Below are 14986 nucleotides of genomic sequence, written 5' to 3' on the forward strand. Positions count from 1 at the left end.
CTCCCTCCCCCCCCCTCTCTCTTCCTCCCTCCCCCCTCCCCCCCCCCCCCCCCCCCACTCCGGACCCGAACAGAACCTCCCTGACCCAACCCAACGCCACCTACCTGTAAATCTGGTGCTGGGGACGGGCCCTGCCCGAAGTCTCGGGCCCAGCCCTTTCAGCCTTCGGTCCCGAAAGGCCTGCCTGAAGCACTTTCACACAGGTAGGAAGATGGTTTATTTAATCTTTTCTTTGCTTATAAATGTTTATTCAGGTTGGATTTATTTGTATAATATTTGTATAAGTATAAATAAGGATTAATTGTAGAATTTAATGACTTCCCTTCCCCACCCCTCCCCCCTCACCTCGTTCTGGACGCCTAATTTGTAACCTGCGCCTGATTTTTTTATGTGTAGAACAGGTTTTTTCAGTTCTACAAAAATCTTCACTTGCTCCATTCTACTTTAGTTTGGAGTACGTTTTCACTGTGGAAACTTTCAAATCAGGCGTCAGTGGCCGGACACGCCCCCTTTTGAAGAAAAAATTCTGTTCCAAAGTGGAACTGTTCTACCTGACTAGAACTGCAGAAAAAAAAATGTGGAGAATTGCGATTTCTAAGATAGTCCGTTCTCCACCAGTTGCTCCTAAAAATCAGACGCAAATCATGTGGAAACTTGGGCCCTATGTTTCTATCCATGCTGACTTGGACTGATCCTGTCACTGCTTTCCAAATGCGCTGCTATTTCATCCTTAATAACTGATTCCAACATTTTCCCCACGACTGATGTCAGGCTAACCGGTCTATAGTTACCTGCTTTCTCGCTCCCTCCCTTTTTAAAAAGTGGTGTTACATTAGCTACCCTCCAGTCCAGTCAATGATCCAGCCTCCACAGCTCTCTGGGGTAGAGAATTCCAAAGATTCACGACCCCAAGAGAAGAAATTTCTTCTCATCTCCGTTTTAAATGAGCGACCCCTTATTCTGAAATTATGCCCCCCTAGTTCTAGATTCCCCCACGAGAGTAAACATCCTCTCTGCATCCACCCTGTCGAGCCCCCTCAGAATCTAATACCTTTCAATAAGACCACCTCTCATTCTTCTAAACTCCAATGAGTATCGGCCCAACCTGCTCAACCGTTCTTCATAAGACAACTCCTTCATCTCAGGAATCAACCTCGTGAAATTTCACTGTACTGCCTCCAATGCAAGTATATCCCTCCTTAAATAAGGAGACCAAAACTGTACGCAGTACTCCAGGTGTGGCCTCACCAATACCCTGTACAGTTGTAGTATACTCCATCCCGCTTGCAATGAAGGCCAATATTCCATTTGCCTTCCTAATTACTTGCTAACCTGCATCCTGAGAGAGTGTCGCTTCCCCTGATAACTATTATAATTAAGTTATCCCAGTTTTTGGCCTCACACGGGTATCTTTGTAGCACAAGGTGCACCCACATGATCAGATTGGATGACCGCTTTGCAGAACACCTCTGTTCAGTCCGTAAGCGTGACCCGAGCTTTCGGTCGCCTGTATTCTCTGCTCCACTCCCACTCTGACCTCTCCGTCCTCTGCCTCCTACATTGTTCCAATGAAGCTCAACACAAGCTCGAGGAACAGCGCCTCATCTTTTGTTTCGGCACTTTACAGCCTTCTGGACTCAACCTCGAGTTCAACAATTTCAGACCAGAACCTCGGCCCGTTTTATTTCCTTCTTTCCCACGGCAGCTGGTGATGATTCTGCCACTTGCACCCTATGTAGACTCATCTTTTGTTTCTTAACTTGCCCCATTACCATCTCCTTTAGCCTCACACCATCGTCCCCTGTGTCTCTCTAATCTCTTCTGCCTTCCACCTTATCACAAACCTTCTCTTTTGTTCTTTCCTTCCCCTTTCCCATACCCTACACTTGCTTAAAAACCTGATACTTCTCTAACCTTTTCCAGTTCTGACGAAGGGTCACCGACCTGAAACGTTAACTTTGTTTCTCTCTGCACAGTTGCTGCCTGAACCGCTGAGTGTTTCCAGCATTTGCTGTTTTTATTTTAGACCAGAATTATGCTGCCCAACTGCATCGCACATTGAGCTTGGTGTCAACAGGGCTCTGCAATATATATGGTAATCTATATTCTTACGCCAGGAGAGGGGCAACGCAAGCGTCTGCTCTCTTGCAAACTTACAAAATAAGACAGAGGACTCTGGTGGACTTTCAAAGCGTGCATCACACTGGGTCAGATTCATACAACCCACGGTGTGGATGCCAGGGACGACCTACTGGATCTAATCTTGCAGTGCGTCCTCGACCAGGCCAACATTCCCAGCATCAAAGCACTGACCACACTTGATCAGCTCCACTGGGCGGGCCACATTGTTCGCATGCCAGACACGAGACTCCCAAAGCAAGCGCTCTACTCGGAACTCCTTCACAGCAAACGAGCCCCAGGTGGGCAGAGGAATCCTTACAAGGACACCCTCAAAGCTTCCCTGATAAAGTGCAACATCCCTAGACACCTGGGAGTCCCTGGCCAAAGACCGCCCTAAGTCGAGGAAGTGCATCCGGGAGGGCGCTGAGCACCTCGAGTCTCATCGCTGAGAGCATGCAGAAATCAAGCACAGGCAGCGGAAGGAGCGTGCGGCAAACCCAGTTCCACCCATCCTTTCCTTCAACGACCTGTGACAGGGACTGTAATTCCCGTATTGGACTGTTAAGCCACCTAAGGACTCATTTTAAGAGTGGAAGCAAGTCTTCCTCGGTTCCGAGGGACTGCCAATGATGATGATAATGCTTTAGTGCACTCTGCAGTCCAACCTCTTGATCTGAGCTACTTCTCGCACAACAATTTGGGTGTGCTGCGATACATCAAAGTAAAGGCAGCATTGCAACCACAACCCCAACGCAATGGTGCAACTATAGCCCCGATAAAAATAAAATACACCTCCCCTCAGGAGGAAGAAAAAAGAACTTTCATTTATACAGCAGTATCCATCTTCCAGCCCCAGCACACACACCCCCAAAGCAGTTCACATTCATTGAATTACTTTGAAATACAGAGACTGTTATGTCAGCGAACAGGACAGTCCTTTTGCACGTAGCAATGTTATGAATGACCATGGAATCTTTAATGCCCACGTGAACAGGCAGACATTAGAACATAAGAATTAGGAACAGGAGTCGGCCATTCTGTCCCTCGAGCCTGCTCTACCATTCAATGGGATCATGGCTGATCTTCGACCTCAACTCCACTTTCCTGCACTGTCCCCATATCCCTCGATTCCCTTTATATCCAAAAATCTATCATTCTCTGTCTTGAATATACTCAAAGACTGAGCCTCCACAGCCCTCTGGGGTAGAGAATTCCAAAGATTCACCCCCCTCTGAGGGAAGAGGTTTCTCCTCATCTCAGTCCAAAATGGCCGACCCCCTAAACTGAGACTGTGACCCCTGGTTCTAGACTCCCCAGCCCGGGGGAAACATCCTCCCTGCATCTACCCTGTCAAGCCCTATAAGAATTGTGTATGTTTCAATGAGATCACCTCTCATTCATCTAAACTCCAGAGAATATAGGCCTAGTCGACTCAATCTCTCTTCATAGGACAATTCCCCTCCCCCTCCATCCCAAGAATGATTCTGCCATTTACATCCTTTCGAGATTCATCTTTTGTTTCTTAACTTGCCCTATCACCGGGCCTTCTAAACATCTCATTGAAAGCGCCGCATCTTAGACAGTGCTCTATTCATTCAGTAATGCAATACTGTCAGCCTACATTTTGTGCTCAAGTCTTTGGAGTGGGGCTTGAACCCACGACCTTCGGACTCAGAGGTGAGAGTGCTGCCCACTGAGTCAAATGGACATCATGCCACAACCTGATCCTGTCCTTAACAGACGTCCACACAAGGTCACTTTCCGCAAGGATGACTGGAGAGCAATTAGAAACAGGCCAAAGTTAGTAACTCTACTGCCACATTTCCCAAAATCAGCTAACCATGCACAGGCCGGGCTCGAAGGGCCGAATGGCCTACTCCTGCACCTATTTTCTATCTTTCTATGACCATAAATCAAACCTCTGGTCATAGAATCAGAACGGGTACAGCACAGGAGGCCACCATTCAGCTCATCGAGCCCGTGCCGGCTCTCTGCAAGAGCACCTCAGCCAGTCCCACTACCCCACCCTTTTCCCGTAGTCCTGCACATTTTGTTTCCTTCAGATACTTATCAATTCCCTGTTGAAAGCCACAATTGAGTCTGCCTCCACTACCCTCTCAGGCCGTGCACTCCAGATCCTAACCACTTGCTGTGTAAAAAAAGTTTTTCCTCATGTCGCCTTTGGTTCTTTTGCCAATCACCTTAAATCTGTGTCCTTTGTTTCTCGACCCTTCTGCCAATGGGAGCAGTTTCTCTCTGTCTACTCTGTCCGGACCCCCTCATGATTTTGAGCATCTCTAGCAAATCTCTCAACCTTCTCTGCTCTAAGGAGAACAACGCCAGCTTCTCCAGTCTATCATAGAATCATGGAAAGGAGGCCGCCATTCGGCCCATCGTGTCCATGTAACTGAAGTCCCTCATCCCTGGACGCATTCTTGTAAATCATTGCGAGAGGGATGGAGTACAAAAGCAGGGAGGTCCTTCTTCAACTGTATAGGGTATTGGTGAGGCCGCACCTGGAGTACTGCGTGCAGGTTTGGTCGCCTTACTTAAGGAAGGATATACTGGCTTTGGAGGGGGTACAGAGACGATTCACTAGGCTGATTCCGGAGATGAGGGGGTTACCTTATGATGATAGATTGAGTAGACTGGGTCTTTACTCGTTGAAGTTCAGAAGGATGAGGGGTGATCTTATAGAAACATTTAAAATAATGAAAGGGATAGACAAGATAGAGGCAGAGAGGTTGTGTCCACTGGTCGGGGAGACTAGAACTAGGGGGCACAGCCTCAAAATACGGGGAAGCCAATTTAAAACCGAGTTGAGAAGGAATTTCTTCTCCCAGAGGGTTGTGAATCTGTGGAATTCTCTGCCCAAGGAAGCATTTGAGGCTAGCTCATTGAATGTATTCAAGTCACAGATAGATTTTTAACCAATAAGGGAATTAAGGGTTACGGGGAGCGGGCGGGTAAGTGGAGCTGAGTCCACGGCCAGATCAGCCATGATCTTGTTGAATGGCGGAGCAGGCTCGAGGGGCTAGATGGCCTACTCCTGTTCCTAATTCTTATGTTCTTATTTCTGCACCCTCCCATAGGCCTTCACATCCTTGGTAAAGTGTGGTGCCCAGAATTGGACACAATACTCCAATTGAGGCCAAACCAGTGTTTTTATAAAGGTTCGTCATCATTTCCTTGCTTTTGAACTCTATAGAGCGGGACTTTCTGGTCCTTTGTGCTCGGGGTTTCGCGGTGGAGCGATGTGAAAGGCGGCGGCGAGGTCAATAAGGGAATTAAGGGTTACGGGGAGCGGGCGGGTAAGTGGAGCTGAGTCCACGGCCAGATCAGCCATGATCTTGTTGAATGGCGGTGCAGGCTAGAAGGGCCGAATGGCCTACTCCTGCACCTATTTTCTATGTTTCTATGTCTCCGGTGCCCCGGCGCGATCCTCGGGTCGGGTTTGGCGGCGGCGCTGAGCAGCACCGCTGGGAAGAGCTGCGCAGTGCTGCGCAGTGTGCGACGCGCCCGGCTATGACACCGGCCAAGTTTGAACTCCTGCCCGACCCGTCTGCCCGGAAGTGTGCCCCGCAACGACCCCGCCTGGAATCCAGCGGCGGAGAGAAAGGTAAATTACTGCAAAAGTAAGAGAGAGTGTTTTTTGTTTTAACTTTTTGTTGTGGCGACGTGGGCAATGTTTTCGGAATGTTTTACTGGTTTGTTTTTTTTTAAAAAAAGGTACCCCTCCCCCCCGCCCCCCCCCCCCGCGCCTCTCTCGGAACGCTCCCGGCCCGGGAGTTTCCCATCCTTGCGCCACGAGAGGTGTACAACGCCTCCCTTAGCGCTGTGCCCCCAGACTTTCGCCGTTATCGCCTCGAAAACAGAAAAGCCAAAAATACAGCCCTATGTATGAAGCCCAGGATCCTGTCTGCTTTTTTTTTTTTTAAAACCGCTTTCTCAACCGGATCATTTTTTTTTTTTAAACGGCTTTCACAACCTTGTTGGAGCGCATCCTTGAAACAGGGTTAAAGGGAATTATACTTGCCTCATCACCTCGATGTAGCCTTTGGCTGCGGCTACATGGAGAGCATTGGCACCAGATTTCGGGTGAGAAGCCTCTTCGATCTTCCCACTATTCAGCCACTGCCGGGCATGCTGCAGCATCAAATCCTCTTCCTCACGCCTCGCAGACTCCACGTCAATCCCTACAGAGGCAAGAACAGGAGCTTTCTAACCTCGCAACCACAGTAAATGTTTAATGTACCGCAACAACGCAGTCACTCAAAGTGAGACAAGAATTGCGCCGAGGTGCTTTGATTAAACCCACGCACATTATGAAGCCGCTCTCTTTAAAAAAAAAAAAAATCACAGCACATCTCCAAGCTTTGTAAACAAGTGTCATCTTAAAATCGAGGCGCCGTCGGACTGGAAGCTAATGTAGGTCAGCAAACACGGTACACATTGTGTGCGAACATGTGCTGATAACAGAAGTAGCAATTCCAGTAGCTGTGACCACGCCTCTCAATTGTCCCACTTTCAGATTCCAACGTGAAACGGCACCACCGAGAAAAGCAGCAGGGCCCAGGAACATTCCCAAGCCAATAAGGTGGGCTGCGATCACTGTTCTGGGAAAGGCACAAACTCAGCCCGAGCGCTGAATTCCACTATTTCAACGTGTTGCAAGTTATGAAGGATGGTTACGTGAATGAGGGTTTAATAAAGATCGCAGCTCTGATCTTGCATATGTGCCAAAATAAGTTGCCAGCCGAATAGGAAAAAAAAAGACTTGAATTTATATAGCGCCTTTCACGACCTCAGGACGTCCCAAAGCGCTTTACAGCCGATTAAATACTTTTGAGGTCATAGAGTCATACAGCACAGGAGGCTGCTATAAAATGAGTCCCATTCCCCTGCTCTTTACCACAGCCCTGCAAATTTTTCATCTTCAATTATAAATCTAATTAGCAAGTGTTGTAATGTTGGAAACGCGGCAGGCAATTTACACACAGCCAAGACCCACAAACAGCAATGTGATAATGACCAGATAATCTGTTTTAGTGATGTTGATTGAGGGATAAATATTGGCCAGGACACTGGGGATGACTCCCCTGCTCGTCTTCAAAATAGTGCCATGGGATCTTTTACGTCAACCCAAGAGGGCAGACGGAGTGTTGGTTTAATGTTTCATTCGCAAGACAGCCCCTCCGATAGTGCAGCACTCCCTCAGCATTGCACTGGGAGTGGAAGCCTAGATTTTTGTGCTCAAGTCTCTGGAGTGGGTCTTGAACCCACAACTTTCTGACTCAGAGGTGAGCGCGCTGCCCACTGAGCCACAAATTGCATTAGGAATTGACACAATGTTGTAGCACCCATTGTTGCCAGACCCTTGAACATACCCTTCTTGGTAATCTGATTCTGCAGGAGGGTCTCCATGTAGTCCTCCTCTGCGAGGTCAATTGGCAATTGCCCATCACTGTTCACAGCAGCGATGTTGGCACCGTGGTTGATTAAACATCTGCGGTAAAAAAAGATATAAAACATATTGGACCCAGTTTAGGTTGGAAAGAAATGACGATTGAGAAACCCATCACTGCGGGAGAGATGCAGGACACTGTCAGGGTTTAAAACAGGAGCGAAGCCAAGACAAATAAGGAAGTAATGATTAAGCAATGCCAAGCTTACAATGTTAAAACTTGTAGAGATTGCATGCAGAAGACACAACTGGATGAGGCAAGGAGTTGCTCAATCCTGCATAGAATGTACTGCACAGAAACAGGCCATTTGGCCCAACTAGTGCGTGCTGGTGTTAATGCTCCACAAGAGCATCCTCCCGTCCCTCTACGCCTCACCTTCGCAGCACATCCTTCCATTCCTTTCCTGTGCGTTTATCTAATTTTGAGGTCCTGAGAATATCTTAAGAGTAGGCGAACATACTAAATCTCAACTTTAACACAATGACAATGCATGGAGAAGGAATGTTAATAAAAAATATCCAGTTGCCCTGTAGTGCAAGACTCATGAAGACGGAAGTTAGGAAAAACTTCTCCACTCAAAGGGCCCAAGTTTCCACAAGAAAGAAAACGGGCGCCCCTCCGAGCTGGGCGCCCGTTTTTCGCGCCTAAAACGGCGCCTAAAAAAATCCTCGGTATTCTCCACCTACTTACAGGTCCTCTGGCCCTCGGCGCAGCCAGCACGAGCTGTGGGGGGGCGGAGCCAGGTCCCGGCACCTCTGCACATGCACGCTACAGTCGGCACGCAAGTGCAGTTGCTCCAGGCGGCGAACTGTGTGGGAGGGGCCCGAAGCTCGCAGCCCCGAGCCCTTGCTGAATGGCCTCACTGGGGCTGCGTGAATAAGGCTCCTCCCACGGCCAGCTCCTGTTCCCCCCCCCCCCCCGACCAGACCCAACACTCGCACCCCCCCCCCCCCCCGCCGACCAGACCCGACCCGACACCCGCCCCGACACTCGCTTCCCCCCCTGACCCCTGCTCCCCCACACCCGACGCCTGCGCCCCCCCGCCGCCCCGATACCCGCTCCCCCCCGCTCCCCCCCCGCCCCGACACCTGCTCCCCCCCCGCCCCGACACCTGCTCCCCCCCCGCCCCGACACCCGCTCCCCCTCCGCCCCGACACCTGCTCCCCCCCCGCCCCGACCCGAGACCCGAGACCCGCTCCCCCCCCCCCGACTGACCCGACCCGACCCACGCTCCTGTTCACCGACCCGACCACCCCCCTCTCTTTTCCCCCCCCCCCTCTCTTCCCACCCTCCCCTCTCTCTCTCTCTTCCCCCCCCGCTCTCTCTCTCGCGCGCTCCCTCCCTCCCCCCCCTCTCTCTCTCTCTCCCTCCCCTCTCTGCTCTCTCTCTCGCTTCCTCCCTCCCCCCTCTCTCTCTTCTCCCTCTCTCCCTCCCTCCCTCCCTCTCTCCCTCCCTCCCTCCCTCCCTCTCTCCCTCCCTCCCTCTCTCCCTCCCTTTCTCTCTCTCTCTCTCCCCCTCCCGCTCAGCGGCACGAACGGCTGCAGAATCTCCCTGGCTGAAGCACTTTCACACAGGTAGGTAGGAAGATGGTTTATTTAATCTTTTCTTGGCTTATAAATGTTTATTCAGGTTGGATTTATTTGTATAATATTTGTAGAAGTATAAATAAGGATTTATTGTCGAATTTAATGAGTTCCCTTCCCCCCCCCCCTCGTTCTGGACGCCTAATTTGTAACCTGCGCCTGATTTTTTAATGTGTAGAACCAGGTTTTTTCAGTTCTACAAAAATCTTCACTGGCTCCATTCTACTTTATTTTGGAGTACATTTTCACTGTGGAAACTTTCAAATCAGGCGTCAGTGGCCGGACACGCCCCCTTTTGAAGAAAAAATTCTGTTCTAAACTAGAACTGTTCAACCTGACTAGAACTGCAGAAAAAAAAATGCAGAGAATTGCGATTTCTAAGATAGTCCGTTCTCCACCAGTTGCTCCTAAAAATCAGGCGCGAATCATGTGGAAACTTGGGCCCAAAGGGTGGCAGAAGTTTGGAACTCCCTGCCACAAACGGCAGTCGACGATGGGTCATAGAATCATAGAAATTTACACCACAGAAGGAGGCCATTTTGGCCCATCGTGTCCGTGCCAACCGACAGACAGCTATCCAGCCTAACCCCTGGGTCAACCGCAAATTTTAAAATCGACTTTCAGCACTTGAGGTACCCAGCAGAGAGAGGAGGTTAAAAAATATATATATATGTACTCCTTACAGTCCCATTGCCAGAAACACAAATAAAATTTCAGCTATCCCCAACGATAGTATCAGCACTGCAACAAACATTTAAAATCAGAAACGCATACAAAGGGAAGGAAGGGTCAGAGGAAATTTACAAGCATAAAAAGAAAAAATTAACTGCTCTTGATGTCTCCACCAGCGGCAAAAGTAGGTCGATGAACCCCAGGTACAAACACAAATCGCTGATTATACCACAATAAACACACCAAAGTTAATCGTTTTTAGATGCTGTATGGTTTTGACAATTTTTGAAAACATATATATTGTATTCAGCACTCTTTATGCATATACTGCTGTTAACACACTATTGGTACCTACCATGTAAATGCACTAATGTGGTGTCCGACTGAACTCAACACCTCAACAAGCTGCACCCAGCAGCATTACCACCCCCACTGACAGATATCTACCCACCAATGTTTCACAAGAGTGGTTCAAATATCTCTCTCCAACTAGAACCTTAGTTTGGAAGGACCAACATTTAGAATTGTACTGCTGGGTGTATTTCCACAGTTCGAACAGGACATAGTGCAAAAAAAATGGACTTACCCACCATTACCCATTAATAAATTGAAAGTCTTATGGCTGCCTGCACTTAGCAATTTATTCCAGCATAAATTCCAATATCCACATGTATAATGGAAAGTTCCCACTTAAACTGGTCGTGTTGTAATTGTACCCCCACCCCCCCCCCGCCCCACCAATCCCAGTCCAGATGCTGCAGCGCCACCACAGGACAGAGGACGTAATTACAACATGACGAGTTTACATTGACACTTTCTATTATAGATGTCAACACCAGAAATCATTGTGCAACTATAAAAATAAAGACAGAATGTATGACTAAAATGAAAATGACCATTCTGGTCCACGTATCAAATGGCCTCTTGCATAGCAAAGCGCAGCTTAGGGGGAACATTGGTGCCGTGAATATGGGCAGCAGAGCTTATGATATGGGAGAGGTGAAGGGAGGCTAGGAGGGCAGTGAATGCAGAGGAGAGGGCAAGGAGAGTCGAGATGGTGGTTGAAATACTAACTGCTATTACGGAGAGCCGTGCCTCGCTCCAACTTACCTTGAGCAATGATATACATTAACTTATTAGCAAGTCCCCCATGGCACTGTTCATAGCAGCTCGGAGGGTAGGCTGCTAAATAAGGGCAGGAGTATTATACCATGGAATGTCCAATGTAATATACCACTGCTGTGTGTCCCTTTAAGGCCAAGGACATTGGCACCCTGCCTTCTCAAGCCTATTATAGAGGCTAGCTGCTCTCAACAGATCCTCGGGTCAATTAAAGGTCAGACTGACTTACTTTATACTATTTTTCAAAACCAGCTTCTGATGTTAATGAGAAAGCACTCTCACAGTTGTTGAGCTTGTTTCTCTATACTTTGAAATTATTAAAAAAAAATACAAAGTGAGATATATCAGTCACTGGTGCTTGTACAAGTCTAGCATATCATTTGCTGTAAGCTTTTATTAATAATTCTTCAAATATTCCTTGATGTCTATTGTACACTGAAGTATAGCGTATTACTCAGCCCTCAAGTACAGCCTTGTGGATGTTCCAAAGGATTTCGGGGGTGATTTTTGTCTTGAAATTTGAAATCCCTTTATACAACAATAACCTGTATTTATATCGCGCCTTTAACGTAGTGAAATGCCCCAAGGCACTTCACAGGAGTATTATCAGATTTAAAAAATTTGACACCAAGCCGGATAAGGAGAAATTAGCACAGGTTACCAAAAGCTTTGTCAAAGAGGTGGGTTTTGAGGAACAACTTGAAGGAGGAAAGCGAGGTAGAGAGGTGGAGAGGTTTAGGGAGCAAGTTTCAGAGCTTGGGGCCCAGGCAACAGAAAGCACAGTCACCGATGGTGGAGCGATTATAATTAAGGATGCTCAAGAGGGCAGAATTAGAGGAGCGCAGATATCTCGGGGAGGGGTTGGGTGGGTTATGGGGAGAGATTACAGAGATAGGGAGGTTGGGCAAGGCCAGGGAGGGATTTGAAAACAAGGATGAGAATTTTGAAATCGAGGCGTTGCTTAACCAGAAGCCAATGTAGGTCAGTGAGCACAGGGGGTGATGGGTGAGCGGGACTTTGTGCAAGTTAGGACACGGGCTGCCGAGTTTTGGATCACCTCTAGTTTACGTAGGGTAGAATGTGGGACAGGCAGCAGTTAATGCAATCTTCGGGCAACACACCCAAATGACACTGCTGACTGTGCCTCTCACTAAGAACAGCGATGACAGAGCACTGTACCTGTGTGCTCCGTGTCATGCGTGCTCGGAATGATGCACCGAGCTCAGCTACCACGGTAACAGCACTGCTTGTCTGAAAAACTATTGAAAAAAGAAACGATACATTGCAATTAATCTTTCACGGAGTGGCACTTTCTGTGAACGACAACGTGCATTTATATAGCGCCATTAACATAGTAAAACGTCCCAAGGTGCTTCACAGGAGCGTAATAAAATAAAATTTGACACCGAGCCGCATAAGGAGAAATTAGGACAGGTGAGCAAAAGTTTGGGCAAGGAGGTATGTTTTAAGGAGCGTCACAAACCTTACTTCCAATGTCACCATTTTTTACCAATGCTTTAGTGGCAATAGTTGGCACGTCAACATTCCCCAATTTTTTTTTAATGTCAACTCACGACAATCAATAAGTGAAGAGGAGCAACCGATCAGAGTAGTAATCGCAGTGACAAGCAGCCAGCAAAAAGAGTGAAGGACATGCAGACAGTGTTGCCACAACTTATTTTGTATGTAAACAATATTGATCCCACAAAAAGACAGACTTTATATAGCGCCTTTCATGACAACCGGATGTTCCAACAAACCCCCCGAGATGTCTGCGCTCCTCTAATTCTGCCCTCTTGAGCATCCCTGATTATAATCGCACCACCATCGGTGGCCGTGCCTTCAGCTGCCTGGGCTCCAAGCTCTGGAACTCCCTCCCTAAACCTCTCCACCCCTCTACCCTCCTTTAAGATGCTCCTTAAAACCTACCTCTTTGACCAAGCTTTTGGTCATCTGCCATAATTTCTTCTTATGTGGCTCGGTGTCAAATTTATTTGTTTTATTTTAAAACACGGCTGTGAAGCGCTTTGGGACGTGTTATTACGTTAAAGGCGCTATATAAATACAAGTTGTTGTTGCTGTTGTCCACCTGAGAGCGCAAACGGGGCCTCGCTTTAATGTCTCATTTGAAAGACGGCACCTCCGGCAGTGCAGCGCTCCCTCAGCATTGCACTGGAGTGTCAGCCTAGTCCCTGGAATGGGACTTAAACCCACAACCTTCCGACTCAGAGGCGAGGGTGCTACCCACTGAGCCACAGCTGACACGTCGGAAAACATAAACTTAAGCCCATTCACTTTTTGCACAATGCTCCCAATTCATCAGTGACAGACCTGTGACTTCAGTACTTTTCCCTCGTGTCACACAGCTTAAAATGCTGCTCTCAGACACAGCCCCAAGTTTACAGCATTGATTCTATCAACTGTACCCAAGCAGCGTTTTCACAGGTTGTGCAAATATAGAAAAAAGAAAATGACACCCGGTATGAAATTGAAATCTAAGTGAAAGAACTCACACTTAAGACTGCAGTCGCATGAAATATCACACACCCACAGCAATACTGCGCCAAACAGCAACACGGAGATAGAGATCACAAATGAGTGAATCATTCACAAAGCTCATGAGATGTAATGCAAGGCCTTGCCAAGACTCCACAGGATTACTCATAAACCAGCCAGGCACCTCGGCAGCCCTGCTGAACTACACACATTCACAATCTTTTATTTGGGGGTGTAATGTATGTCCCTGTGAGTATGCCCACAGGTTTGCAGAGCTGTTGCATTGTGAGTGGCTTAGCCAGTCACGTGATGTTCACGAGACTCAATAAAACCCCAGCCAGTTGGGTTCGGGGGATCCACGATGGGGCAGGTGGTTGTGAGCCTGGTGGATGAACCGGTAATGTGTAGTGTGATTGTTAAACCTTTGCAAATAAACCAACTAGTTCTTAATAGCAATGTGTTGCTATGAATTCTTAAACAAAGAACCCAGGAAGCAAATACATTACAGGGGGCAAACGACATCTCACTTGGTAATTTCACTCCAAAGTCTATCTTTGCTGAAGAAGTGACGCCAAAACTTACTCGACGATTTCAGAGTAGCCGCAGGAGGCAGACACGTGTAGTGGTGTCCATCCCTCATTGTCCGACTGGTCAACATTGGCATTCTGTGCCAACAGGAATTCCACCATTTCCAGGTTTTCATCAATACACGCCTGAAAAAACCAAATACACATATTGTTTGAGACAAGATTCTGAATTCAGCTGACCCCCCCCTTTTTCCCGAACAATTTTCTCCTGTGGACAATAATTCAGACTGGGTGCAGTTTCAAAGGCACCAGTAGCTTCATTGGATCTCAGGCCATTCGGTCCACTGTGCCATCCCTTTGAAAGAGCTTTTTAATTAGTCCCACACCCTGGTCTTTCCCAATAGCCCTGTAAATATTTCCTTTTCATATCCAATTCCTAAAGTTACTAATGAATCCACTACCCTTTCAGGCAGTGCATTCCAGATCATAACAACCCGCTCCGTGTCCTAACTCGCACCAAGTCCCGCTCACCCATCACCCTATGCTCGCTGCCCTACACCGGCTCCAGGTTAAGCAACGCCTTGATTTCAAAATTGTCATCCTTGTTTTTTTAATCCCTCCATGGCCTCGTCTATTTCTGTAACCACCTCCAGCTCCATAACCCTCTGCGATCTCTGCACGCCACCAATTCTGGCCTCTTGCACATCTCCGATTTTAATCGCTCGACCGTCGGCGGCCGTGCCTTCAGTTGCCTGGGCCCTAAGCTCTGGGATTTCCTCCCTAAACCTCTCCGCTTCTCTACCTTTCTTTCCTCCTTTAAGACGCTCCTTAAAACCTACCTCTTGTCCTAATATCCTTGTGTGGCTCGATGTCACATTTTGTTTGACAATGCTCCCGGACGTTTTACTATGTTAGAAGCACGATATAAATGCAAGTTGTTGCTACATTAAAAATGTTTTCCTCCTCTCCATGCTGGTTCAGCAAGTCTTGGCACGGTGTT

At 47.9% G+C, this 14986-nt stretch overlaps 1 protein-coding gene across 2 annotated transcripts in view; it reads right to left on the minus strand.

Annotated features, from left to right (window-relative positions):
• The window catches only part of LOC139230040 (protein phosphatase 1 regulatory subunit 12C-like), an 83101-nt gene that overhangs the window by 56110 nt on the left and 12005 nt on the right, over nt 1–14986 (minus strand). For both annotated transcript variants that reach the window (XM_070861798.1, XM_070861797.1), the window contains exons 2-4: nt 14042–14172; nt 7509–7627; nt 6158–6317 (exon numbers count right to left, since the gene is read on the minus strand). In XM_070861798.1, coding sequence (XP_070717899.1) covers nt 6158–6317; nt 7509–7627; nt 14042–14172 — 410 coding nt within the window. The remainder of the gene's footprint in view (nt 1–6157; nt 6318–7508; nt 7628–14041; nt 14173–14986) is intronic.

This window comes from Pristiophorus japonicus, chromosome 19 (genome assembly GCF_044704955.1).
Source record: "Pristiophorus japonicus isolate sPriJap1 chromosome 19, sPriJap1.hap1, whole genome shotgun sequence".
NCBI classification, from domain to species: domain Eukaryota; kingdom Metazoa; phylum Chordata; class Chondrichthyes; family Pristiophoridae; genus Pristiophorus; species Pristiophorus japonicus.